Genomic DNA, 27,084 nt, shown 5'->3' on the forward strand with positions numbered 1-27,084 from the left:
GAAGAAATGGACAAATTCTTAGAAAAGTATCACCTTCCAAAACTGAACCAGGAAGAAATAGAAAATCTGAACAGATCAATCACAAGCACAGAAATCGAAACTGTAATCAAAAATCTTCCAACAAACAAACCCCAGGACCAGATGGCTTCACAGGTGAATTCTACAAAAAATTTAGAGAAGAGCTAACACCTATCCTACTCAAACTCTTCCAGGAAATTGCAGAGGAAAGCAAACTCCCAAACTCGTTTCTATGAGGCCACCATCACCCTAATACCAAAGCCAGACAAAGATGCCACAAAAAAAGAAAACTACAGGCCAATATCACTGATGAACATAGATGCAAAAATCTTCAACAAAATTCTAGAAAACAGAAACCAACAACATATTAAAAAGATCATACATCATGATCAAGTGAGCTTTATCCCAGGGATGCAAGGATTCTTCAACATCCACAATCAATGTAATATACCACATTAATAAATTGAAAAATAAAAGCCATATAATTATCTCAATAAATGCAGAGAAAGCCTTTGACAAAACTCAACACCCATTTATGATAAAAATTCTCCAGAAAGCAGACACAGAAGGAATATACCTCAACATAAGAAAAGCCATATATGATAAACCCCAGCAAACAGTATCCTCAATGGTGAAAAACTGAAAACATTTCCTCTAAAATCAGGAACAAGACACGGTTGCCCACTCTCACCACTACTATTCAACATAGTTTTGGAAGTCCTAGCCACAGCAATCAGATAAGAAAAAGAAATAAAAGGAATCCAGACTGGAAAAGAAGAAGTAAAACTTGCAGTGTTTGCAGATGACATGATCCTCTACATAGAAAACCCTAAAGATGCCACCAGAAAACTACTAGAGCTAATCAATGAATACAGTAAAGCTGCAGGATATAAAATTAATACACAGAAATCCCTTGCAATCCTATACACTATCAATGAAAAAATAGAGAAATTACGGAAACAATCCCATTCACCATTGCAACAAAAAGAATAAAATACGAATAAATTTACCTAAAGAAACAAAAGACCAATATATAGAAAACTATAAAACATTGATGAAAGAAATCAAAGATGACACAAATAGATGGAGAAATATACCATGTTTGTGGATTGGAAGAATCAATATAGTGAAAATAAGTATACTACCCAAAACAATCTATAGATTCAATGCAATCCCTATCAAGCTACCAACAGTATTTTTCACAGAACTAAAACATATAATTTCACAGTTTGTATGGAAACACAAAAAACCTTGAATAACCAAAGCAATCTTGAGAAAGAAGAATGGAACAAGAGCAATCACCCTTCCTGACTTCAGATGACACTACAAAGGTACAGTCATCAAGACAGTATGGTACTGGCACAAGACAGAAATAGAGATCAATGGAACAAAATAGAAAGCCCAGAGGGAAACCCAAGCACCTGTGGACACCTTATCTTTGACAAAGGATGCAAAAATATACAATGGAAAAAAAACAATCTCTTTAACAAATGGTGCTGGGAAAACTAGTCAACCACATATAAAAGAATGAAATTGGAACACTTTCTAACACCATGCACGAAAATAAACTCAAAATGGATTAAAGATCCAAATGTAAGACCAGAAACTATAAAACTCTTAGAGGAAAACAGGCAGAACACTCGATGACATAAATCACAGCAAGATCCTCTATGACCCACCTCCCAGAGTAATGGAAATAAAACAAAAATAAACAAGTGGGACCTAATTAAACTTAAAAGCTTATGAGCAATGAAGGAAACTATAAGCAAGGGGAAAACACAGCCTTCAGAATGGAAGAAAATAACAGCAAATGAAGCAACTGACAAAGAATTAATCTCCAAAATATACAAGCAGCTCATCAGCTCAAAACCAGAAAAACAAACAACCCAATGAAAAAGTGGCAAAAAGACCTAAACAAACATTTCTCCAAAGAAGACATACAGATGGCTAACAAACACATGAAAAGATGGTCAACATCACTCATTACTAGAGAAATGCAAATCAAAACTACAATGAGATATCATCTCACGCCAGTCAGAATGGCTGTTATCAAAAAGTCTACAAACAATAAATGCTGGAGACGGTGTGGAGAAAAGGGAACTCTCTTATACTATCGGTGGGAATGCAAACTAGTACAGCCACTATGGAGAACAGCGTGGAGATTCCTTAAAAAACTGGAAACAGAACTGCCATACAACCCAGCAATCCCACTGCTGGGCATTCACACCAAGGAAACCAGAATTGAAAGAGACACGTGTACCCCAATGTTCCTTGCAGCACTGTTTACAATAGCTAGGACATGGATGTCCATCAGCAGGATAAGGAAGTTGTGGTACATATACACAATGGAATATTACTCTGCTATAAAAAGGAACACATTTGAGTCAGTTCCAATGAGGTGGATGAAACTGGAACCTATTATACAGAGTGAAGTAAGTCAGAAAGAGAAACACCAATACTATATATTAACACATTTGTGGAATTTAGAAAGATGGTAACAACAATCCTATATGCAAGGCAGCAGAGGAGACATAGATGCAAAGAACAGACTTTTGGGCTGTGGGAGAAGGCAAGGGTGCAGTGATTGGAGAAAATAGCCCTGAAACATGTATATTACCATATGTGAAACAGAGACCACTGCAAGTTCGATGCATGAAGTAGGGCACTCAAAGCTGGTGCTCTGGGACAAACCATAGGGATGGGGTGGGGAGGAAGGTGGGGGGGGTGGTTCAGGATGGGGGGACCCATGGACCCATGGCTGATTCATCTCAACGTATGGGAAAAACCATCACAATGTTGTAAAGTAATTATTCTCCAATTATTCTCGCACAGTCGTGTCCAACTCTATGCAACCCTATGGACTGTAGCCTTCCAGACTCCTCTGTCCATGGGATTCTTCAGGCAAGAATACTGGAGTGGGTTGCCATGCCCTCCCCCAGGGGATCTTCTGGACCAAGGGATCGAACCTGTGTCTTTTACATCTCGTTCATTGACAGGCAGGTTCTTTACCCTAGTGCCACATGGACAGTCCCACTGTATGGGGAAAACCATCATGATATTGTAATTATTCTCCAATTAAACTAATTTAAAAAATCAACTTTAAAAAAAGGAAGATCATGGCATCTGGTCCCATCACTTCATGGCAAATAGAAGGGGAGAAAAGTAGAAGCAGTGACAGATTTTCTTTGGGGGGGCTTGAAAATCACTGTGGATGGTGACTGCAGCCATGAAATTAAAAGGTGCTTGCTCCTTAGAAGGAAAATTATGACAAACCTAGGCAGTGTATTAAAAAGCAGAGATCACTTTGCCGACAAAGGTCCATATAATCAAAGCTATGGTTTCTCCGGTAGTCATGTATGGATGTGAGAGTTGGAGCATAAAGAAAGCTGAGCACCAAAGAATTGATGCTTTCAAATTGTGGTGCTGGAGAAGACTCTCAAGAATCCCCTGGACTGCAAGAAGATCAAACTAGTTAATCCTAAAGGAAACCAACCCTGACTATTCATTGGTAGGACTGATGCTGAAGCTTCAATACTTTGGCCACCTGATGCAAAGAGCCAACTCATTGAAAAAGGCCCTGAAGCTGGGAAAGGTTGAAGGCAAAAGGATAAGGAGGCAACAGAGGATGAGATGGTTAGACAGTATCACCAACTCAATGGACATGAATCTGAGCAAACTCTTGGAGTTAACCGAGGACAGAGGAGCCTGGTGTGCTGCAGTCCATGGGGTCACAAAGAGTCAGGCACAACTTAGTGACTGAACAATAACAAGAAGACTATTAAAATTGTGATGACCTTGGCTAATAGATTTGGAGTCAATAGATTCAGGCCAAATCCTGGCTGCACCCCTCGCCCTTAGTCCTCTCTTTGTGACTTCATGCAAGTCTCTTCACCGGTAAGTTAAATCTTGGTTTCCTAATCCACATAGTGAGAGAATAGCTCATGGAAGTATGAAGATTGCATCAAACAATATATATGAGAGGCTTACCTCATACCTAGCATACAGCAGAGCTCAGAAGTATCAACAGTACAAGTAGTATAGCAATCTGTCTCAGAAGTAAAGGGAACAAAATTTAAAGCTCATTATCTAGGAAATAACTGCTCCACTGTGAAGTACTTTTCTAGACTACAAGGGATCTAAGAAATCTCAGCTAGGCTCTTAGGCAGAGGCCAATACTAAAAACATTCTACAGCTCAAAGACTTTACAGAGGCAGTGGATAGCTACTTGTATGATGTGACTAATGAAATACAAAGACACTCTTATTAAAATAAAATTTTTTTTGGTTTACCACAACTTTCAAATATCCATGGAAAGATAGCTTATCAAAGACTTAGATGTTACTTTGAATAAATTACCAGATCTCTTACTGAGACTAGATGCAGAAGAGGATGAATGAAAGGGAAACAGGAGGTTCTAATGAGGAGGAGGGAGAGAATCCAATGAAAGGAAAGGGCAGGGGAAGCAAAGAACCCATGTGCTCCACTCTTTAAAGACCCACGTTTACTAAAACCAGAACTCTCCCTGCTGCCTAACTGTGTTCTCTGCGCACTGTGTAAAGGAGACAGACTAGCAGAGCAGCAGTGGGAGGAGTAAGCACTTGACACCCTCTGTCTCAGCAGCTGTTCATCAACTAGAGAGGGGCCAGATGTGCCGAGAGCCGACCTTGGGTTCAGGAAGTGAAAGGCGAGGGGGCCCTCACTGCCTCCAGGCTTGCGAGCATTCTGGGGGGCACCACCATCCATGAACACAGGACTGGGTCACACACTTGTGAACAGGAAGTCCAATATGACAGGGATGGCTAGAGACTGTGTTGGCTGAAAATCGCGCAGAGCTGTCTCAAAAACAACAACTCCTCCTTATGTTTTAGTTTTGCAAGATAGAAAGTTCTGGAGAACGGTTGTGTGAAAATGTCAATGTACATAACATGACTGAATTCTACCTTAAAAACGGTTAAGGTGACATATTCTATGTTACGCATATTTTACCACAATTTTTAAAAAATCTTAACACCTTCTCCATCTGAGAGTTTAAGAGGAAAACAGGTTGGAAACTCAAACCCTTTGGTGGGATGAAAAAACAAGTTCTTCAGCAACAAACCCTCACGTGACATGTAGAAAGGTAAGTAAAAACAAATTACTAGAGTTTTGAGGACATTACTTTGCAGACTCGAGCTGTTCTTTCTTCTGCTTTATATCTTCTTCTGTTATTCCTCCCAAATGTTTATAGTTGCTCTCAGCAATTTCAAGGAGGTGTCTCAATTCTACGATTTTCTTAAAAGCTCTCACTGCAAGACAGAGTTGAACAGCAACCTAGTTTAGACAGGAAACAGCCCATGTGCTCACAGGAGGCCGGCCCTGAAGCATATTCTTCCTCTAGAGCCGTGTCTGCAAGGTCATGGGGAGGGGAGGGAGGGAGGGTGGTGTCTACACAGAAGGATAAACACCAGTAGCAGAGTATTAGGGTGAACAAACAGTGAAATGCCTGACTGGGCGATACTGATGCTGAAGGAGGTCATTGTTACTGCTGTTATTAATACCATGAACAGGGAGGGAGGGAGGCTGGCCAGCAGCGTTTTAGGACTACCGATCACGCATAATCTAATTATGTCAGACAGTTAGAAAAATTGAAACATGCTTGATTTCTTTAAGATAAACCAGAACTAATACAATCCCCAAATTTTGTCATTAGTCACTTGTAGTACCTTCAAAAGATGATACTGAAAACGAAGTTTGCTGATAGCTGCTTTGAGCTATTCTCCAACTATTAAAACTAACATTTTTCTATCCTTTCTGGTACTAGTTCTCAACCTGGGTTGATTTTTCTCCTAGAAGGAGTATGCGACAGTATCTGGAAAACTTTTAACTTGCTGAAGGATGAAGGGAAACAGGCTATTGGCATGTAGAGGCTCAGGATGCTACTAAAGATCTTAAAATACACACGAGAACCCCCTCAACAAAGAAGGATCTGGCCCAAAATGTCAATGGTACAGAAGCTGAGAAACTCTGCCATACAACTAGGTTAACAAATAACTTCCTCTGATTTATCTCTCAGTTGGTTAGAGTTGCAGGTTCCAAACTGCACACATCAGAATCAACTTGGGCACTTTTAAAAATGCATATGTTTGAGCCCCATATCAGTCCTACAAATTCAGGTCTTCATACTCCTCAGGAGCTCCTCTGACAATGCAGATGTGCAGACAGGTTTGGGATCCACTGTAACCACCAGCAAGCAAATAAGGGGATTTTTTTTTTTAATGTTACATAAGATTGAAAGAATTGTGACTGTTTATCTAATCTTTAGTATTTGAAGGCTATGTTTTGAAAAAGCTGTTCTATGGGATTGTAAGAGCTAGGACTGATCAGGATTAGCTCCAGGAAGAGAGATCTTAACAGAGGTGAAACTTGAAATAAAAGTGCTAAGAGTTACCGTGCATTTGTGGAGTGCCTATGATGGGCAGGACACTACGCGAAGTGCCTTGTACATTTTAATCCTCACAAGAACCCTGTCAGAAGGTAGAAATGGGCCACCTTGGCAGCAGTGAGTGTCTTCACTGAAAACAACTGGATGCTGGATGACGTGACAGGAGTGTTAAGCCAGGAGCCAAACATCAAATGGTTCCAAGGTTCTATGATGCCATGACCCTAAACCTAACTCACTAAAGAATGCTCTGAACTGAAACTCAGTTCCAAGAATTCTGGGATGACAAGAAATCCAACCAGTTCCCTGTAGGTGGTCTTGCAAAACCTAGTGTTCCAAGAAGAGACTGGCTAGTCCTTTGGATTTTGTTCTGGCATAAAATTAAATAAGGATAAGGAAATAGCACATACAAAACCCTCACTAGCTGCCAACACCACAGCCAGGCACCAGCAGTCTCACTGTATGACAAGGGTGTAAGAGGATGTTTACATCAAACACACCACAGTAGGAACCTGTTCTAGTTTCATTCATGGTCTTTCCCAAAGCATCTTTTAAAAATTTTGTGATTCACTGACAATGATACTTCACAAATATCTCCTGCTCAAATCATTTCAGAAGACACTGAAATTCTACAAATCCCCGGCTCATTTTCTGCAATTCTAGTAAGTCCTTGCTAATTCTCAGTACAATCAACAAAAAGAAATCTAAGCACAAGCAAAATAAAAAATAGATAAAGTGGATTTCATCAAAATGAAAAGCATGTGCACTGCAAAGGACATCATTAAGAAAAAAGACAACTCATGGAACAGGATAATATCTGCAAATCATGTGTGTGACACGGGACTTAAATCTGGAAGTTCTCTTACAACTCAATAATAAAAAGATAAATAACTCAGTTGAAACATAGGCAAAGGATTTGAGTAGACATTTCTTCAAAGAAGATATACAAGTGATCAATGGGCACATGAAAAGATACTGAACATCCCACTAATCATTAGGGAAATGCCAATCAAATCTACCAAATGAAATACCACTACACACTCTAATCAACTATTAATATAATCAATTAGACAACAACAAGCTCTGGTAAGATGTGGAGAAACTGGAACGCTCACATATGGTTGGTGGGAATGTAAAATGGTGCGGCCACTTTGGAAAACAGTTTGAAGTTCTTCAAAATGCCAGACATACTTTTACCAGATGATGCAGCAATCCCAACTCCTAGGTGTATCCAAAGAAATGAAAATACACGTCCACACAAAAACATGTATACGAATGTTCACAGCAGCATTCTTCTTAATAACCAAAATATGGAAACAACTCAAATGACCAACAACTGATAAATGGATATATAAAGTGTATTTAGCAGTAAAAAAGAATAAATATGAAATATGAAATAATGTTACAAAGTACATGAAGCTTGAAAACGTGGTAAGTGACAGAAGCTAGTCACAAAAGACCACAGATGGTATCATCTCATTCATATGAAATGCCTAGAACAGACAAACCTACAGAGAGTAGGTTAGCAGATGCCTAATCTGAGGGATGGTCTGGGGGTAAGGAAAAGAAGGTAGGGGTAATAGGTACGAGGTTTCTTTTGAGGGTGATAGAAATACTACAAATTTTATTGTAATAATGGTTGCACAAATCTGAATTCACTAAAATCTTAATTAAACTGTACACTTTAAATAGGTAGACTGAATGGTATGTGAATTACATCTCAATAAAGCTATTTAAAATAAAGCTATCAGGAAATTCAGAAGATCATTGACTCTGAGCCTTGCTGTGAGGTGATCCTGCATTCACCAGGAAAGAGGTTTCTACCATCCCTGGAGAATAAGGTTCTATCTAACAGTGTTCTGGGAGTTCTTTAAAAAAATGTTCTTTTATTTAGACATGAATTAGAAATTTTTCTCAGAGACTACAGGTTTGGTACAACTAGTTCTTCCTGTCAGAATAACTGAAAATACTTCCCAGAGATCGGGAAGAAGGGAACTGGGCTTCCCTGGTGGCTCAGTGGTGAAGAAGCAGCCTCTCAATGCAGGAGACACAGGTTCAATCCCTGGTCCATGAGGATCCCACATGTTGAGGAACAACTAAGCCCATGCAGCACAACTACTGAGCCTGTGCTCTAGAGCCTGGGAGCCGCAATTACTGAACCCACTGCTGCTACTACTGAAGCCCAGACGCTCAGGAGCCCATGCTCCACAGCAAGAGAAGCCACCACAATGAGAAGCCCACGCACTGCAACCAGAGAAAAGCCCAAACAGCAACGAAGACTCAGCACAGCCAAATAAATGAATATCATTAAAAAAGAAAAAAAGAGGAAGGGAACTGACATTTACTAAGCTTCTGCCGTGAGCTAGGCACATCCCATTCGTTAGCGCCCTCTGTGAGGGTGATGTTAATATTCTCATTTTTACAGGTGAGGAAACCAAGGTTCAGAGTAACACAGCTAGAAAGAGGTGAAGCCCTGATGTCTGAATCCACTGCCCAAGCACTGCTCACTATACTACACCTGCCTCTGCTTTGGTTAGCCTCCATTCAAACAGATCCTTCTTCTCTTTCTCCTCATTATCAAAGAGTGCCATTGAAACAGTTGTTCTCATCCACTCATATGAGCCAGGGTTCTCTGACAGACACCATGAGAAGTGAAATTAGGGTTATGTGGCATGAAAATATCACTTTCCTCATGGAGGGACTGAGATCATGTTCAACAACCCCTAGTACAAAACTTTGTACTACTTCTCCCCAAAATACCAAAGTATTGTACTTTGTAGATGGTAATTATCTTTAGAATAATTCCCCAAATTTGTGGTAAAAACTGGCTACGGTATTTTTTTTTTAAGGGAAAATCATGAAAGAGTTGGCACACTTACCTCTGGCATCTGTTTTATCCGACTCACTGAGACCTAAATCATCTTTGGCATCAGTGCTTCCCTCAACACCATGTCTTATAAAAAACCTAATATCATTTTCATTAATTTCATTCGCATCATCTATATCGTATTTCTGTAGTCCTTCTAATAGCTTTACTGCTGCTAAATGGGCAAACCTGTAGAAAAGAATTAGTAATTAACAGGATCCATAATCTTTTTCAAATTTAAATCACAGTTTGTACTTAATTTAGGGAATTACACTCTACATCATCTCACCAGCTCACCCACCACTAAAGAAGCAAAACTGTATCTGAAGGTCGGTGACATGGTGACACATACCCAGCTATGCAGGAAACTCAAATAGTTAGTGGAAATGAAGGATAAGCAGTCATATTAAAGGCTGATTCCATATTTTGGGGAGAGGCCAATTTACATGGCATGTGGAATCTTAGTTCCCCAACCAGGGATTGAACCCAGGCCCTCAGCAGTGAGAGTGCAGAGTCCTAACCACGAGGCTGCTAGGGAATTCCTAGATTCCGTAATTTTTAGTGACAAAAATCCAACTGAAAGAGGTGATCTACTATCAAAAGAATATTTGGTGTAGCCCCAGACAGAGCTGCTCAACTGAGCAGAAAGCCCAGAACCACCCTACTTGATCTACCTGTGTTCACTACCTTTTCCTGATGGCCTAATTTGGACTGTAGAATTAGTTCTGGTTCCAGTTTTAGGGAAAACTACAGCTCTAGCCCCCTTAATCTTCATCCTTCCTCAACCCTCAAACACTCAGCATGGCTTTGAAGTTTAATGGAAAAATAATGACTTTTCTGTCCACATTTCCTATTTTCTTTGATCTCTCCACACCTCTATGAAGCTAGTAATATACTCTTGGTTTTCAAGTTGTTGCTGTGACTGTATGTAATCTGCATTTTTTCCCAAAGTTTTGCTAATTAAAATGTTTAATTGCTTTCTCTTAGGAGATGAAGAATTACTCACTAAACACAAAAACCTAAAATCCCTATTTTTTTCCCTACACACATAACCACATGCACACATATATCCTCACCTTTCACCAGGTACTGCAAATCATTAATGATACAGTAATAAAGACAGGAAGTTGTAAGGTTACAAAAATTCATTATATCTATTATTAGACTGTAACCTAACAGCTAGCACTTACTGAGTACTTGCGTTACAACACATTCAAGGGTATTAATGTAACACCACACTCACACTTAGCATTTTAGTGGATGAATGACAAAGAATGTGGGCCAGACATTACAATCACTCGTGATACTGACATAGACAAACAGATCCGTGGATTAAATATACGGTATAGAAATAAGCCCATGTATACATGGACACCTAACTTGGACAAAGACACAAAGGCAATTCAGGAAAAAAGACAGCTGTTTCAACAAATGGTGCTAGAACAATTAGATACCCATATGCAAAAAAAAAAAAAAGAACTTAGATGCATACCTCATACCATATACAAAAATTAATTCAACATGGATCACAGACATCAGTGTAAAACCTAAAACTGCACAATGTCTAAAAGAAAACAAAAGAAGAAATTTCTGTGACCTGGTGTTAAATCAAAGATTTCTTAGATATGATACCAAAAGCATAACCCATAAAAGAGCAAATTGATAAAAAAAATTTTTTTGTTCTTGGGACTTCCCTGGTGGTCAGTGGCTAAGACCCCACACTCCCAATGCAGGGGCCCAAGTTCCATCCGTGGTCAGAGAACTAGATCCCACATGTCGCAACCAAGAGTCCACATGCAATAACTAAAGATTCTGCATGCCTGCAACTAAAAGATCCCATATGCTACAACTATTTTTTTTTTAAATACATGCTACATGCTACAACAAAAACTGAAGATCCTGCAAGCCACAACTAAGATCCAGCACAGTCATATAAATTAGGAAATATTTTTTAAAAATTATTCTTGCTCTTCATTATTAAGAGGATGAAAAAACAAACCACAACTGAGAGAAAATCTTCACAAAACAAAAATCTGAGGAAGAATTAGTATCCAGAATATAGAAAAAGCTCTTAAAACTCAACAATAAAAACAACACTACCCAAGTTTTAATACTAGACAAAAGATCTGAACAGTCACTTTGCCAAAGGAAAACAAATGACAAATATGAATATGAAAAGATGCATCAAATCATTTTCCATTAGGAAAAAACAAAAGCCACAATAAGATACCAGTACACACCTACTGTAATTACAAAAATAAAAATATCTGGCAATATTAAATGCTGGCAAGACAAGGGGTAATAGAAACTCTCGTCCACTGCTTGTGAAATGCAAACTGGTGTGGTCACTTTGGAAGGCACTGTGACAGTTTGTTAAAAAGATAAACACACCCTTAGCATCTGACTTTCCTGGTGGCTCAGACGGTAAAGCGTCTTGCTGACAACGCAGGAGACCTGGGTTCGATCCCTGGGTCGGGAAGATACTCTGGAGAAGGCAATGGCAACCCACTCCAATACTCTTGCCTGGAAAATCCCATGGACGGAGGAGCCTGGTAGGCTACCATCCATGGGGTCACACAGAGTCAGACACGACTGAAATGACGTAGCAGCAGTAGCAGCAGCAGTCCTACTCCTAAGTTATTATCCAAGTGAATTGAATACTTGTGTTCACACAAAAATCTGTATGTAAATACATATAGCAGCTGTATTCATAATCACCAAAAATAGATACAAATAAGACGTCCTTCAACAGGTTAGGGGATAATCAAACTCTGGAATACTATGGAATTCCACAGCCAATGGAATTCAACAACTGCAACAAGAAAAGAGATGAACCACTACACATGAATGAACTTCAAAATAATTATGCTCAGTGAAAAAAGCCACATACATAAGAGTATGAGTATATACTGTATGTTTCCATTTATATAAAATTCTAGCAAATGCAAACTAATCACTAGTGACAGAAAGCAAATTCATGTTTGCTTGGGGATGCAGCAGTGGAAAGCAGTGGACGGGAGAGAGATTACAAAGGTGCACAAGATTTTGTGGGGGGTGAAGGATAAGTTCACTATCTTGATTGTGATTATGACCTCACAGGTATATACATGTATCAGAATTCATCAGTTTGTACTGTACAAATATGTGTGCTTTACTGATAAATCTATTTTTAAAAATAAAGACAAAAGTTAGCCTGAGTTGATAATGATGCTGCTGCTGCTGCTAAGTCGCTTCAGTCGTGTCCGACTCTGTGCGACCCCATAATGGCAGCCCACCAGGCTCCCCTGTCCCTGGGATTCTCCAGGCAAGAACACTGGAGTGGGTTGCCATTTCCTTCTCCAATGCATGAAAGTAAAAACTGAAAGTGAAGTCACTCAGACAATGCAGGAGACCCAGGTTCAATCCCTGGGTAGGGAAGATCCTATATATAACATGTACTGATAATGTAACTATAATCAATAAAAGTTACATTTGCACATTTATCTCTCCACAAGACCATAAGGTTGTTGAGAGCAAGGACTAAGTTTTTTCATCTTAATAATTCTAATGCTAACCACAGCACCTGGAACATGGTTAAGCTGAATGAAAAACAATCAAATGAACAAATGGATAAACTAAGTATTCCTTGAGGACCTGATCTGAAATGAGCTCCAAGTGAGCAATAATGGGTGTTACACTTAATTCAAATACAAATATTAAAACTTGTTTCAAAATCCATGCAGCTCCTTTTGATTCCTCCTTTCTATCACACAGCATTTCTCAACAGGTACCAGCATTTGGGTGGGACAATTCTTCACTGTACACCACTGTTCTGAGCACTACAGAATGTCTGGCATTCTGGACTGACCTCATGAAACATCAGTGATGGTCTCCATCATTGTGACAACACCCCTCCACACACATTTCCAAATTCACCACCCCACGAAAAAAGGGGACGATACTATCTCCCAACTGAAAAGTACTGCTTTAGAGAGAAGAGCCGATACGCTGTCAAACATCAGTTCAGCTTGAAAATTATCATGCCATCAGCATTTGACTGAGTCCTATAATTTCAGAAACCTTCAGAGATAGAATTCTGAGTACAGGAGAATAAATGCAGAATTTTAAAAACAAAGACAGAAGCAAAACAGATAGAGATACCTCTTAGCCACATCACTGGGTTTCTCCCTCGCTTTGTTGGTAATGTTATTGTCTGCTCCCATTTTAATTAGCCATTGCAAACACTCTATATGGCCTTGCCCAGCAGCTGTAAAAAACAAACAAAACAAAATGCACACACACACAGAAAATCAGTAAACAATTTTCTAAAATTTTGGACAGTACCACTAGAGAATACTTTTGTAAATACTAATCCTTACAATAATCAACAAAAGTAGGTGGCCAGATGTTATCTTCTCTATTTCATTTATTCATTCATTAGACACATATTTAATCAAATGTTTGCTATGCTCAGCCCTTATGTAGGAACTTTACATACAGATACAAAAAACCTCAAGTTCACAGAGGATATTTATTTAACATCACACAGCCAATAAGTAATGGACTTTAAACTATATGCTTTGTGCTAACCCTTATCCAGTGCTCATCGACTGTACTCACAGCTCCTGACCAATTCTGTATCAGGCCAAATGTGAGTATAATCTGTGTGAATGTGAAAGACTGAAAAATCTTGTCATCTTGTATAAATAGTTTATACCTCTGACCTTCACAACTCAGAATTTACAGGCTCCTCAATGATTACCTAAACTATTCATTACCTTTCCTTAAAACACATGCACTCAATATTAATTTTCACCTCCACAACTCAGCTTGTATGTTTTCGTACCTGGTGCCCATCACCCAATTATATGCTCATCTAACTTCTCCCCTCCTCCTCAGTCCATCTCAAGACTCAGGGAAACTGTGTGTGGGGGGGGGGGGGGGGCGGGCGCGGGGGGTGGAGTTCAATAATCTAAAAAGATCTGAGTTTAGATTCACTGAACAACAGACTGGAGGACAGGACAGAACTTAGAAAGTGGCTGGCATACAGAAATAACAGACGTCTACAGAGTTGATGAATAAATGATGAAGAAAATGAATGAAATCTCAGCTCTGCTCTTACTAGTTGTGCAACCTCAGTCAAGAAACCTGAGGGGGGTGGTACAAATGGGAAATTTGGAATTATCAGATAGACTACTATATATAAAACAAATAATAAGGACCTACTGTATGGCATAGGGAACTATATCTTATAATAATCTACAAAGGAAAAGAATCTGAAAAAGAATATATACATATATGTAAATATAATCACCTTGTTATATATCTGAAACATTGTAAATCAACTAAACTTCAATTTTTTTAATGAACATTAAAAAACAAATCTGATCCCTCTGGACCTCAATTTCCTTGATGTCATATTTATAAGAATAATACACTACTGCTTCATAAAACTACAATAAGGATTCAATATGACGACAGTTTTACACCTTGCTTAGTGTTTGCTGCTGCTGCTAAGTCACGTCAGTCGTGTCCGACTCTGTGCAACCCCATAGACGGCAGCCCACCAGGCTCCCCTGTCCCTGGGATTCTCCAGGCAAGAACGCTGGAGTGGGTTGCCATTTCCTTCTCCAATGCATGAAAGTGAAAAGGTGAAAGTGAAGTTGCTCAGTCGTGTCCGACTCTTATCGACCCCATGGACTGCAGCCCACCAGGCTCCTCTGTCCATGGGATTTTCCAGGCAAGGGTACTGGAGTGGGGTGCCATTGCCTTCTCCATGCTTAGTGTTTGCTAACATATTATATCTATATTCCCGTGACACTTCTGTAATTTAACCCCAAGAAACTTCTGTTCCTTAACATCTACTCCTGAATTGCTATTCCATATATTTTAACAGCCAAATACTTTTTGCCACTGATTACATCCTGACTTATACAAATCTCTAGGTGTTCACAGTATAAGCATGTAGCTCCTTAGTAGTAAGGTCTAAATCTCATACTATCTTCACGGTGCAGGCATGTGGTTGGTGCTGAATACATACATGTGTGCTCAGTTGCTCAGCTGTGTCTCTTTGTGACCCTATATGGGACTCCATAAATGTTTATCTTTTAAGTGAATGAATGGATGAAGATGACTACTTTGGAGAACTCTGCCTTGTTGTCTTAACTTTCCAACTGTTTAACCCTTTAGGTCAATGATGTGTAGCTCTGCATACATATTTGAATTATGTGCTGTGTGTGTGCTCATTCATGTCTGACTCTTTGTGATCCCGTGGACTATAGCCCACCAGGCTCCTCTGTCCATTCTCCAGGCAAGAATACTGGAGTGGGTTGCCATTTCCTTCTGCAGGGGATCTTCCCGACCCAGGGATTGAATTAGCATCTCCAGCATCTCCTGCACTGGCAGGTGGATTCTTTTACCACTGAGCCACCTGGGAAGCCCTGCTGAATATATACATGCCTCTGTACAATGAGTCAAAGAAGAGGAACTTTTGGTATGACTCTGATGCTTTAAAAGTCAATCTACCTCCAATATTGGCAACAGTGAGGAAAGGACACAAAGCCAGACCCAGTGACATGGCAATGCCCTCACTGCAGCATGCAGCCAGCTTACAGAGGCCTGTAAGGCTCTTGTCCTCCCCTTCTCTGCTTGACTCATCACCAAAATTCAGTGCTGGCTCCTCAAGAGACGGGCGTTTCTCTCAGCAAATCTAAAACCAGCTAACAAAGAATACTGCAGGGGACTTCCCTGATGGTCCACTGGCTAAGGCTCCACACTCCCAACGCAGAGGGCCTAGGGTTCAATCCCTGGTGAGGGAACCAGGTCCCACATGCTGCAACCAAGGATTTCTCATGCTATAACTAAAGACCTCATGCATGGCAACTAAGACCTGGCACAGCCAAAAAAATAAATAAATATATATTTTAAAAAGAGAACACTATGGGATTTCCCAGACCTCAAGATGCCCATCTTTGTTATAATGCTACAACAATGACACCCCACATAAACATCAGCAATAGAAACCAGTTTTATATATATAGGATATGATATGGAACTTTGCTCCAGGGTACCACGTTTTAAAAAATACTCTATGAACATTTTGAATCTCCTCCCCATTCACAAACATTCAGCGGAGATAGGTGCAATGAATTCTCCAAGTCTAGGGTAGAACGTTTACCGAAGTGAGGACCTTCCTATGTGAGGAGAAACCCCTTTTTCATGTTCCTCTTCCTCCTGTTCCACTGACCCTCTCTCTCTGCTAAAATATGGTGCTTAGATTCTATACTTGAGACGCAATATGACTTAGATGAACTTTAATGATTAAGCTAACAACAGAACCAACAGAAACATAATCTGCGACTGGGACTCCCAGGAGTAATGTATGAAATAAAGTCCAATTTAAACACAAGACTATATTAATAAGCCTACTTTTTACACTAAGACTTTTAAAAGAATTATATGCCACTGATTATAAAGAAACTTATGACATATCACAAATGAAACAGAATGGAAATTCACATGCAGTAGGTTAAAGATTTGGTTTTTGATTTTATAAATAAAAGTAAGATTGTCAAGAATAAATCCTACAGTATATATTCCCACCACTGAGCTGACAATTTAACAGTCTGATTAAAAAACAAACATAAGGAGATTAAGATTCTAGAATTTCACAGAGGGAAGGAGAACACAAAGAAAAGTGGCAGATATTTTGAAAGTGTGTTCAAATCTAATGTTCATTGATATTTCTATGGCAGTAAAAACATTTTTGCAGGGTACAAGAAAGAAGAAAATTCTACTCAACCTTATTAAAAATATATATATTTATTTATTCGGCTGCATCAAGTCTTAGCTGCCACACGTGGGATCTTAAATTTTGTCATGTAGGATCCTTTGTTGTGGGCTGTGGGCTCACTGCACCAAGGCATGTGGGATCTTAGTTCCCTAAACAGAGAGCGAACCCACATCCCCTGCACTGCAAAGGCGGATTTTTTAACAAAGGGACCACCAGAGAAGTCCCCTGCTCAATCTTTTTTTCTAGAGAGATGGTTTCTGTTTCAATAAATTAATCAGTCATTTTTAGTCCAAAGAAATGATAGTCCTCAGAAACTTCTCTGGTAGTGAATATGACACTGCTATGTAGCTAACATGACAGTGTCACATGAGAATTTCTTGTGAATTACCCTCAAATGTAATAATGTGTAAATGTCTGACATAAAAGAAATTATCACACTTGAGTTGAAAATTAAGTACCCTGTGTCCCATATAAGGTAGACTGATACCTCTCAGCATATCAGGAAAAATTTTACATTTTCATGTGCTTCCAATGAATAATTATTTTAACAGGCAAGTAACTCAACAGCTGCTGCTGCTGCTAAGTCACTTCAGTCGTGTCCAACTCTGTGTGACCCCCTGGACGGCAGCCCACCAGGCTCCCCCGTCCCTGGGATTCTCCAGGCAAGAACACTGGAGTGGGTTGCCATTTCCTTCTCCAATGCATGAAAGTGAAAAGTGAAAGTGAAGTCGCTCAGTCATGTCTGACTCTTAGCGACCCCATGGACTGCAGCCTACCAGGCTCCTCCATCCATGGGAATTTCCAGGCAAGAGTACTGGAATGGGGTGCCACTGCCTTCTCCGAAGTAACTCAACAGAAATTGTGTCAAAACTGAAGCAGGAATCATAACTTACCTTTATGCATAAGAGTTGATCCATTATTATCACGTTCATTAATATTAATTACTCCATCTTCTATTAATTTCTTAAGCATTTCCAAATCACCCTTAAAGGCAGCCACATGACCTGGAAATGCTAAAGCTATGAATAAAAAAATTTAGTATTTCAGTAAACACAGGAATTCATTCTTTTTCCCTGCCTTAATCAGTCACACATTTCAGGTTTCAATATCATGAGAATGTTATATTAGAATTAGTTTAGTTGATGCAATGAAAAGTAATAAGATTATTATTATGTGCCTTTCCACCCCTTGGGATATCAAAAGGACTATACTGTACCAGAACTATTCCTGTCATCTTCCCTGTTTCTCTCAGGCCACCACAAAATACAAGGAGATGGTCATTTTCAACCTTTTGCATAAAGATATACTTGGTCTCGGGAGAAGGCAATGACACCCCACTCCAGTACTCTTGCCTGGAAAATCCCATGGACAGGGGAGCCTGGTAGGCTGCAGTCCATGGGATCGCTGAGAGTCGGACACGACTGAGTGACTTCACTTTCACTTGTCACTTTCATGCACTGGAGAAGGAAATGGCAACCCACTCCAGTGTTCTTGCCTGGAGAATCCCAGGGACAGGGGAGCCTGGTGGGCTGCCGTCTATGGGGTCACACAGAGTCGGACACGACTGAAGCGACTTTGCAGCAGCAGCATACTTGGTCTCAAGTTCTCCATTTGCACAGACCACTCCGTTTATAAGGAAGTGATGAAAACAAAAGAAACTGGAAGCAGATAAAGTATATATGTGTGTGTATACATCTACAGGTGTGCATGCAACTGACCTGGCACCTAGCACATAGCAAATACTTAATAAAATGTTTTTAATGATAACCATTGCACACACTGGACCCTTACTGAATGTCAAGCTTGGCAGTAAGCACTTATAAGGACTGCCTCATTTTGCCCTCTTAACAACCTGCAACAGCTATTCTCAATTTTATATATGGAAAGAAAACAACCTAGAATACTCAAAAGATTATTTTTAAATGTACAAAGTTGAAAATATAGTAGCTGATTACCAGTCTTACTATAAAGCTATAGTAATCAAAACTTTGTAGTATTGGTAAATAAATGGAATATCAATAAGACAGAATGCACAAACAAAATATGGGCCATCCACACAATGGAATACTACTAAGCAATAAAAAGTAATGAACTACTAATATACATAATACAAATGAATCTCAAAAGACTTCCATTAGAAAACCCAAACTAATCTATAGTGACAGAAAACAAATCAGTGGTTGTGTAGGCCAGGGTGAAAGAGGGATGAGAGGGTATGAAAAAATATTTGAGGTAATGAAAGTGCTTTGCATCTTGATTGTGATAGTGGTTTCATGATATATAGTAAAACTCAAACTGCATACTTTAAATATAGTTTATTGTACATAAATCATATTTTAATAAAGTTGTTTTTTAAAAAAAAGGACATAATTTGTGAAAAAACAAGTCACAGTGTGAGAAAAAATATATCAGATAAAATTAATAAAAGATAGGTATCAGAACTGTATAAAAGAACTCAAGTAATTTAGAAAAGGACAAACAACAACTCTACAGGCAATTCATAGAAAAGTAAACTAGAACAGCCAGTAACTTTATGAAACAATGTTCAACCTTATTAGTAATCAAAAAATGCAAATTAAAACACAAGTTAAACCTCTTCATACCCAACTAAGTGGCAAAAACTTTTAAGTCAGACAATACTGAATATTGTTCGCCTAAATTCTCACCAAACATTGCTGATGAGAGTGTAAATTACTACAACCACTTTGATGAAGAATGCAGCATTTATACCTATTTATACTGAAGATGGGCGTATCCCACCAAACAAAGCCTAAAGTAGAATTTCCCAAGTGTTTACCAAGGCAGAGCTCTCAACTCTCAGTCTTCAGAGTAGACAGGCAGTACACCTCAAGAAGTCTCACCCACTGGCACCAGTGTGCCACCCAAGTATCATCTTCAGTGTAGGCTATGTGTGCAAAAGGTAGGGAGGCACTTCCCTAAAGAATATCTTGCACATGCACACAAGGACACTTTTAAGAATATTCATCACCACATGGATTGTAACACTGAAAACTGTAAACAACCTAAATATCAAACTGGAGAATGGAATAATTATGTTTTTATTAAATGCCATACTACACAAAAACTAAAAATAATAAACTAGAATACATCTATCTGTCTAATAAGCCTCAAAAAATCATCAGATCAGATCAGATCAGATCAGTCGCTCAGTCGTGTCCGACTCTTTGCGACCCCATGAATCACAGCATGCCAGGCCTCCGTGTCCATCACCAACTCCCGGAGTTCACCCAGACTCACGTCCATCGAGTCAGTGATGCCATACAGCCATCTCATCCTCTGTCGTCCCCTTCTCCTCTTGCCCTCAATCCCTCCCAGCGTCAGGGTCTTTTCAAATGAGTCAGCTCTTCACATGAGGTGGCCAAAGTACTGCAGTCTCAGCTTTAGCATCATTCCTTCCAAAGAAATCCCAGGGCTTATCTCCTTCAGAATGGACTGGTTGGATCTCCTTGCAGTCCAAGGGACTCTCAAGAGTCTTCTCCAACACCACAGTTCAAAAGCATCAATTCTTCGGCGCTCAGCCTTCTTCACAGTCCAACTCTCACATCCATACATGACCACAGGAAAAACCATAGCCTTGACTAGATGAACCTTTGTTAGCAAAGGAACGTCTCTGCTTTTGAATATGCTATCTAGGTTGCTCTTAACTTCCCTTCCAAAAAATCATAACATTTGGCAAAAAAAAACTCAGAGAAGAATACATACTGTTTTATGCCATTTTTATAAAGTTTTAAAAGAAGTTTCAGGGACTTCCCTGGTGGTGGTTAAGAATCCACCTGCCAATCCCGGGGACATAGGTTCATCCCTGGTCCAGGAAGATCGCACATGCTGTGGAGCAAGCCCGTGCGTCACAACTGCTGAAGCTGTGCTCTAGAGCCTTTGAACCGCAACTACTGAGCCGTCATGCTGCAACTACGCACGCCCGTGCACCCAGAGCCCAGTGCCCTGCAACAGAAGAAGCCCTTGCGCTGCACTGAAGAGTGGCCCCAGCTCGTCACAATTAGAAAAAGCCTGCGCACAGCAACAAAGATCCAGAGCAGCCAAAAATCAATCAATCAATCAATCTTAAAAAAAAAAGTTTCAAAGACTACTAGTTGTCCACTAAAACCTCCTTCCTTTCATAGCAACAAGAGGTGTAGCAGAGCTGAGGGTTCTCAGCTGGTTACTGAATTCTCCAGGCTTCCCCACGACTGAGTGTGGCCATGTGACTGACTAACCTCTTGCCAACAGGAGGTTAAAAAAAGTGATGACTGCAAATTAGACTTTGAAAATCCTAGCTTATACTTTGTTCTCTCCCCACCTCCTGCTGGATTAGCAACACCTAGAGAGAGAGCTGGTTAGGATGACAACAGGTCTCTGATTGACTACACAGAACAAGATTCACTCTCCAACTGAAGCTATCCCATAAAAGAAATAAACTTCTATATCATTTAAGCTGTTGAATTTTAGGATTTCTCATTAGTTACAACAGTTTAGTTCCCTACTCTAAAAATTCACAAAATGATACTGCATATTTTTGTGAGTACATATATACTAAATATAAAACCACAGAATGGAATTATAAATCTAAAACAATGGTTACCTCTGAGGATGGAGAAAAGGGAATGAATGGTACTGAAACAGAAAACTTCAAGTATATCTAACCTAATATTTTTTTCTTAAATCTAGTGGTATAAAGGATGTTCATTATGTTAATCTCTCTCTATATATATATCTGCTTAAAATATTTCATACAAAGAAGAGAATCTGGATGAATTGTGTGAACAATGATATGCAATATATTTTAATATAATATTTGCCTTATAACTCCTTTCCTTTTCTTCTCTATTCTGCTTTTTAAATGCTAAAACACTTCAGATTTATTACTTACTTTCTTGATCTGTTGGATCATTTCCTTCATACTCAGACCCCCGGATAAACTGTAAAATGTTCTGCTTGAAGAACCTCTGGGCCAGGTCCAATACATTTTCTCCATTATCATTGAAGGCTTTCAAACCTTGGGAAGCACTGCTCATTCTACTGAGTAGGAATTTAAAACAGTGAAGGTGGCCTTCCATGGCTGCTAAGTGAACTAGAGGTGAGAGGGAAAATAACAATTTAATTTTAGATTGACAATAAAATAACTTGAAAAAAGAAATAACATATTAATTCTAGTTCTCCTAGGGAGATGACTATCCTTACTCTAAATAACGGGTCTTCCCAGGTGGCACAGTGATAAAGAATCCATCTACCACCTTCCCTGGGTTGGGAAGATCCCCCAGAGAAGGGCATGGCAACCCACTCCAGTATTCTTGCCTCAAGAATTTCATGGACAGAGGAGCCTGGTGGGCTACAGTCCATGAGGTTGCAAAGAGTCAGACACCTGAGCATGCACACACACACACTCTTATATAACAGAGATGTACTCTGGACGCAAGGATGAAAGTGAAAGTGAAGTTGCTCAGTCATGTCCGACTCTTTGTGACCCCATGGACTGTAGCCTAACAGGCTCCTCTGTCCATGGGATTTTCCAGGCAATAGTACTCAAGTGGATTGCCATTTCCTTCTCCAGGGGATCTTCCCCACCCAGGGATCAAACCCAGGTCTCCCGCATTGTAGACAGATGCTTTACCGTCTGAGCCACCAGGGAAGTCAAGGATCACAGACCGTTTTTTCAGCATACTTATCCTTAGGTAGCCTCCAAGTCAGGCCACAGCAGTAGGCTAAATGGTTGAACAGTTACACTTACTGTGAACTAGAAAAGCTAAATAAAGGTCACCAAAGCGCAGATCTGAAAAAATTTTCATGGAAAGCGAAATCCAAACTGTGCAGCTTATATGAGAAAAAAACCTTTCTATATATTATTATCAGTCATGTCCGACTCTTTGCGACCCCATGGACTGCAGCACACCAGGCCTCCTTGTCCATCACCAGCTCCCGGAGTTTACTCAAACTCACGTCCATTTGAGTCAGTGATGCCATCCAACCATCTTATCCTCTGTCATCCCTTTCTCCCACCACCAGGGAAGTCCTCTATGTAATACAGGTGATAGGTGGGTTATCTCAATATTTTGGAAAAAAGTGGAAGAAATAAACCAAAATAGTCATTATGCAAATAGGGGTAATGTTATTTTTATCACTATGCATTTTGTCCTTTTCTATAAATATTACTTTTATTATAAACAAGAAAACTGGATCAAAACTGCAATCTATTCACACAAACTATCTCACCCATTCCTTCTCTTAAATTCTTGAAAACAATAGGAAAGATATTTCTTAAAGCCGTAATGACAAGAAAAACAGACAAGAATACTGTGAACAGACAAAAAATGTTAAGGGGGCAGAGGGTGCTTCCCTGGTGGTCCAGTGGTTAAGAACCTGCCTTGCAATGCAGGGGACACAAGTTTTGATCCCTGGTCTAGAAAGATCCCACATGTCTCCAGGCAACTAAGCCCACCCAGCCTACAGGCCCTGCTCTACAACAGTAAGAAGCCCACGCACTGCAATGAAGACTCAGCGCCACGAAAATAAACTGAAACTAAATAAATTTTTAAAAATGTTTAATGTTAAGGAATCCCTGAAAGAAAATATAATGAATTAGACTGGAGAGCCATACCCCAAAATCTGCAAAAATAAAGGAGTGGTTCTGGAGTACCACAAGCTTAGAGGCAATAATTACAAAGAACAGGAGAGCCTTTACACCTCTTGAGAAGTGACCATTGGGAAACAGTCCAATTCATGTATAAATCTTGGCTCTGGACAAATAGGGCAGTGCCCAAGTGACCAGAAAAACTCAGGAGAATCAATTAAGTAACAATATCCGAAAGACACTTCATTGGCACGTGCCACTGTACACTTTCTCAGCTGAACTTTCCATTAGAAAACTCCCCCTGAAAGTTCAGATTCCTCTAACTACTTATTCGTTGTATACACTGAAATGTATTATAGGAATTTCTGACTTTACAGGTCAAAAACTGAACTCCTTACCCTTTTTTACATACATACACAACTCTCCCCATCTCAGTTACTAGAAATGCTCTTCTTTCTGTGAAGGTCAGGCCAAAACCCTGAGTCCTATTTCTGTCACTCCCCACATCTTATCAATCAGCAAATCTTACTGGCTCTATCTTTAAAAGATACACAAACCCCAATCACTTCTCACTATCTTTGCTGCCTCTACTATCTTTGCTGCCCTCTACTCTGGCTAAGAAATTGCAGCCTAAATTATAGCATCAAGCTCCTAAATGCTCATGCCCACACCCTCATTACAATCTAGTATTATGAACATAATAGCCAAAAATGATGCTCTTAAACAGATCACCTTTATGTAAAAATCCTTCAGTGGCTCCTGTTACCTCTCAACCTCATCATCTATTACTAACCTCCTCACTTCTGTTTGAACTATATTGACTTGGTGTTACTACTCACTGTTACACAAATATACCCAGGCACGACGCTGCCTCAAGAGCTTTACACTTGCTCAAGTTCTTCCTAAAATGTTTCTCCTCCAGGATATCAAGACCTGTTCTCTCAACTCCAAGTCTTCATTCAACTGTCAACTCTTCATGCAGGCTTCTCTCACCACCCTATTTTAACTTGATCCCTGTAACACTGTACTTCCCTTTGCAATTGAACCTAAACACATATCCTTATTTAATATATGTTTTGTTCATTCAGTTCAGTTCAGTCACTCAGTCGTGTCCGACTCTTTGAGACCCCATGAATCGCAGCATGCCAGGCCTCCCTGTCCATCACAAACTCCCGGAGTTCACCCAAACCCATGTCCATTGAGTTGGTGATGCCATCCAACCATCTTATCCTCTGTGGTCCCCTTCTCCTCCTTCCCTCAATCTCTCTCAGCATCAGGGTCTTTTCAAATGAGTCAGCTCTTCACATGAGGTGGCCAAAGTATTGGAGTTTCAGCTTCAGCATCAGCCCTTCCAATGAACACCCAGGACTGATCTCCTTTAGGATGGACTGGTTGGGTCTCCTTGCAGTCCAAGGGACTCTCAAGAGTCTTCTCCAACAACACAGTTCAGAAGCATCAATTCTTCGGTGCTCAGCTCTCTTCACAGTCCAACTCTCACATCCATACATGACCACAGGAAAAACCATAGCCTTGACTAGATGGACCTTTGTTGGCAAAGTAATGTCTCTGCTTTTTAATATGTTGTCTAGGTTGGTCATAACTTTCCTTCCAAGGAGTAAGTGTCTTTTAATTTCATGGCTGCAATCACCATCTGCAGTGATTTTGGAGCCCAGAAAAATAAAATCAGCCACTGTTTCCACCGTTTCCCCATCTATTTGTCATGAAGTGATGGCACCAGATGCCATGATCTTAGTTTTCTGAATGTTGAGCCTTAAGCCAACTCTTTCACTCTGCTCTTTCACTTTCATCAAGAGGCTCTTTAGTTCTTCTTCACTTTCTGCCATAAGGGTGGTGTCATCTGCATATCTGAGGTGATTGATATTTCTCCCAGCAATCTTGATTCCAGCTTGTGCTTCATCCAGCCCAGCATTTCTCATGATGTACTCTGCATATAAGTTACATAAGCAGGGTGACAATATACAGCCTTGACGTACTCCTTTTCCTATTTGGAACCAGTCTGTTGTTCCATGTCCAGTTCTAACTGTTGCTTCCTGACCTACATATAGGTTTCTCAGGAGGCAGGTCAGGTGGTCTGGTATTCCCATCTCTTTCAGAATTTTCCACAGTTGATTGTGATCCACGCAGTCAAAGGCTTTGGCGTAGTCAATAAAGCAGAAATAGATGTTTTCATGGAACTCTCTTGCTTTTTCCATGATCCAGCAGATGTTCCCAATTTGATCTCTGGTTCCTCTGCCTTTTCTAAAACCAGCTTGAACATCTGGAAGTTCACAGTTCACGTATTGCTGAAGCCTAGCTTGGAGAATTTTAAGCATCACTTTACTAGCGTGTGAGATGAGTGCAATTGTGCAGTAGTCTGAGCATTCTTTGGCATTGCCTTTCTTTATTCATTTTTATTATTATATTAGGATCTGTCTCCCCCCTTACCACCATACAAAGGCAGACACTTTTGTCTGTTTTATTTGCAGTGATATCCACAGCACCTAGGGACTGACGGACAGATGCTTTAGAAATAAATTTTGAATTAATAATTTTTAAGAGAGAGATCTGAATATAAGCAGTATAGTCCTGAGGCCACATTCTTAACCTCTACATTATACTATTAAAAATATACTATAAATGGTTATAAAATAATTATACATTTTTTAGAATGTATAGTTTTAAAGAAATAAAAGTTGAATGTTTTTTCAATGAGCAGTGAACAATAGACGAGCGAAGTGATCAGGCAAATTCAATAAAGTACTAAATAAAAATGAAACCGCCCCTTACCTTGCATTACAGAAAGGTCGGTGATAGGTGGGCTGGAGATTTAAACGTAAAATGAAATAATAAAATTCCTAGAAGATACTATAAGAGTATCCTTGGGAATTCCCTGATGACCCAGTGGTTAGGACTCCACGTTTTCACTGCAGAGCCCAGATTTAACCCCTGGTCAGGGAACTGAGACACCTCAAGCCGTGTAGTGTTGCCAAGGGAGGAAAATTTACACACACACACACACGCGCGCACACACACAAAAGAGTGTCTTCACCTAGTAGGAAAAGACTTTTTAATAAGATTCAGAAAACGCTAACCATAAAGGAAGAGCTTATTAAACATTAAAATTAAAACTTCTATTCATCGAAAGATATCTCAAAAGAATGAAAAGGCAAGACATAGAAAAGATAGTTAAATGGGAAAGATAGCTGCAACGCCTGTGACAAAGAGCTTGCATCTAGCATATATAAAGACCCCTATAATTCAATTAGAAAAAAGACAGTTTAATTAAAAAAAAAATGCAGAAGTTTCACACTGGTATTTCACAGAAGAAAATAACTAAACAGCCATTAAACATATGAAAAGATGTTCTACATCCCTAGTCATCAGGGAAAATACAAATTAAAACCACAAAAATATATTACTATATA

At 39.6% G+C, this 27,084-nt stretch overlaps 1 protein-coding gene across 5 annotated transcripts in view; it reads right to left on the minus strand.

Annotated features, from left to right (window-relative positions):
- ANKRD42 (ankyrin repeat domain 42) overlaps positions 1 to 27,084 on the minus strand; it is a 67,807-nt gene that overhangs the window by 20,834 nt on the left and 19,889 nt on the right. For 2 of the 5 annotated variants that reach the window (XR_009493428.1, XM_059883230.1), the window contains exons 6-10: positions 21,962 to 22,162; positions 17,967 to 18,092; positions 13,443 to 13,548; positions 10,795 to 10,866; positions 9,316 to 9,491 (exon numbers count right to left, since the gene is read on the minus strand). Coding sequence is in view for 4 of the 5 variants with exons in the window: in XM_059883230.1 (XP_059739213.1) it covers positions 9,316 to 9,491; positions 10,795 to 10,866; positions 13,443 to 13,548; positions 17,967 to 18,092; positions 21,962 to 22,162 (681 nt within the window). In the remaining variant the exon portion in view is untranslated. Of the gene's footprint in view, positions 1 to 5,156; positions 5,304 to 9,315; positions 9,492 to 10,794; positions 10,867 to 13,442; positions 13,549 to 17,966; positions 18,093 to 21,961; positions 22,163 to 27,084 lie in introns of all 5 variants that reach the window. The other 3 variants (XM_059883229.1, XM_059883227.1, XM_059883226.1) reach the window with 3 other exon arrangements.

The sequence above is a fragment of the Bos taurus genome, chromosome 29, assembly GCF_002263795.3.
Source record: "Bos taurus isolate L1 Dominette 01449 registration number 42190680 breed Hereford chromosome 29, ARS-UCD2.0, whole genome shotgun sequence".
Classification (NCBI taxonomy): Eukaryota; Metazoa; Chordata; class Mammalia; order Artiodactyla; family Bovidae; genus Bos; species Bos taurus.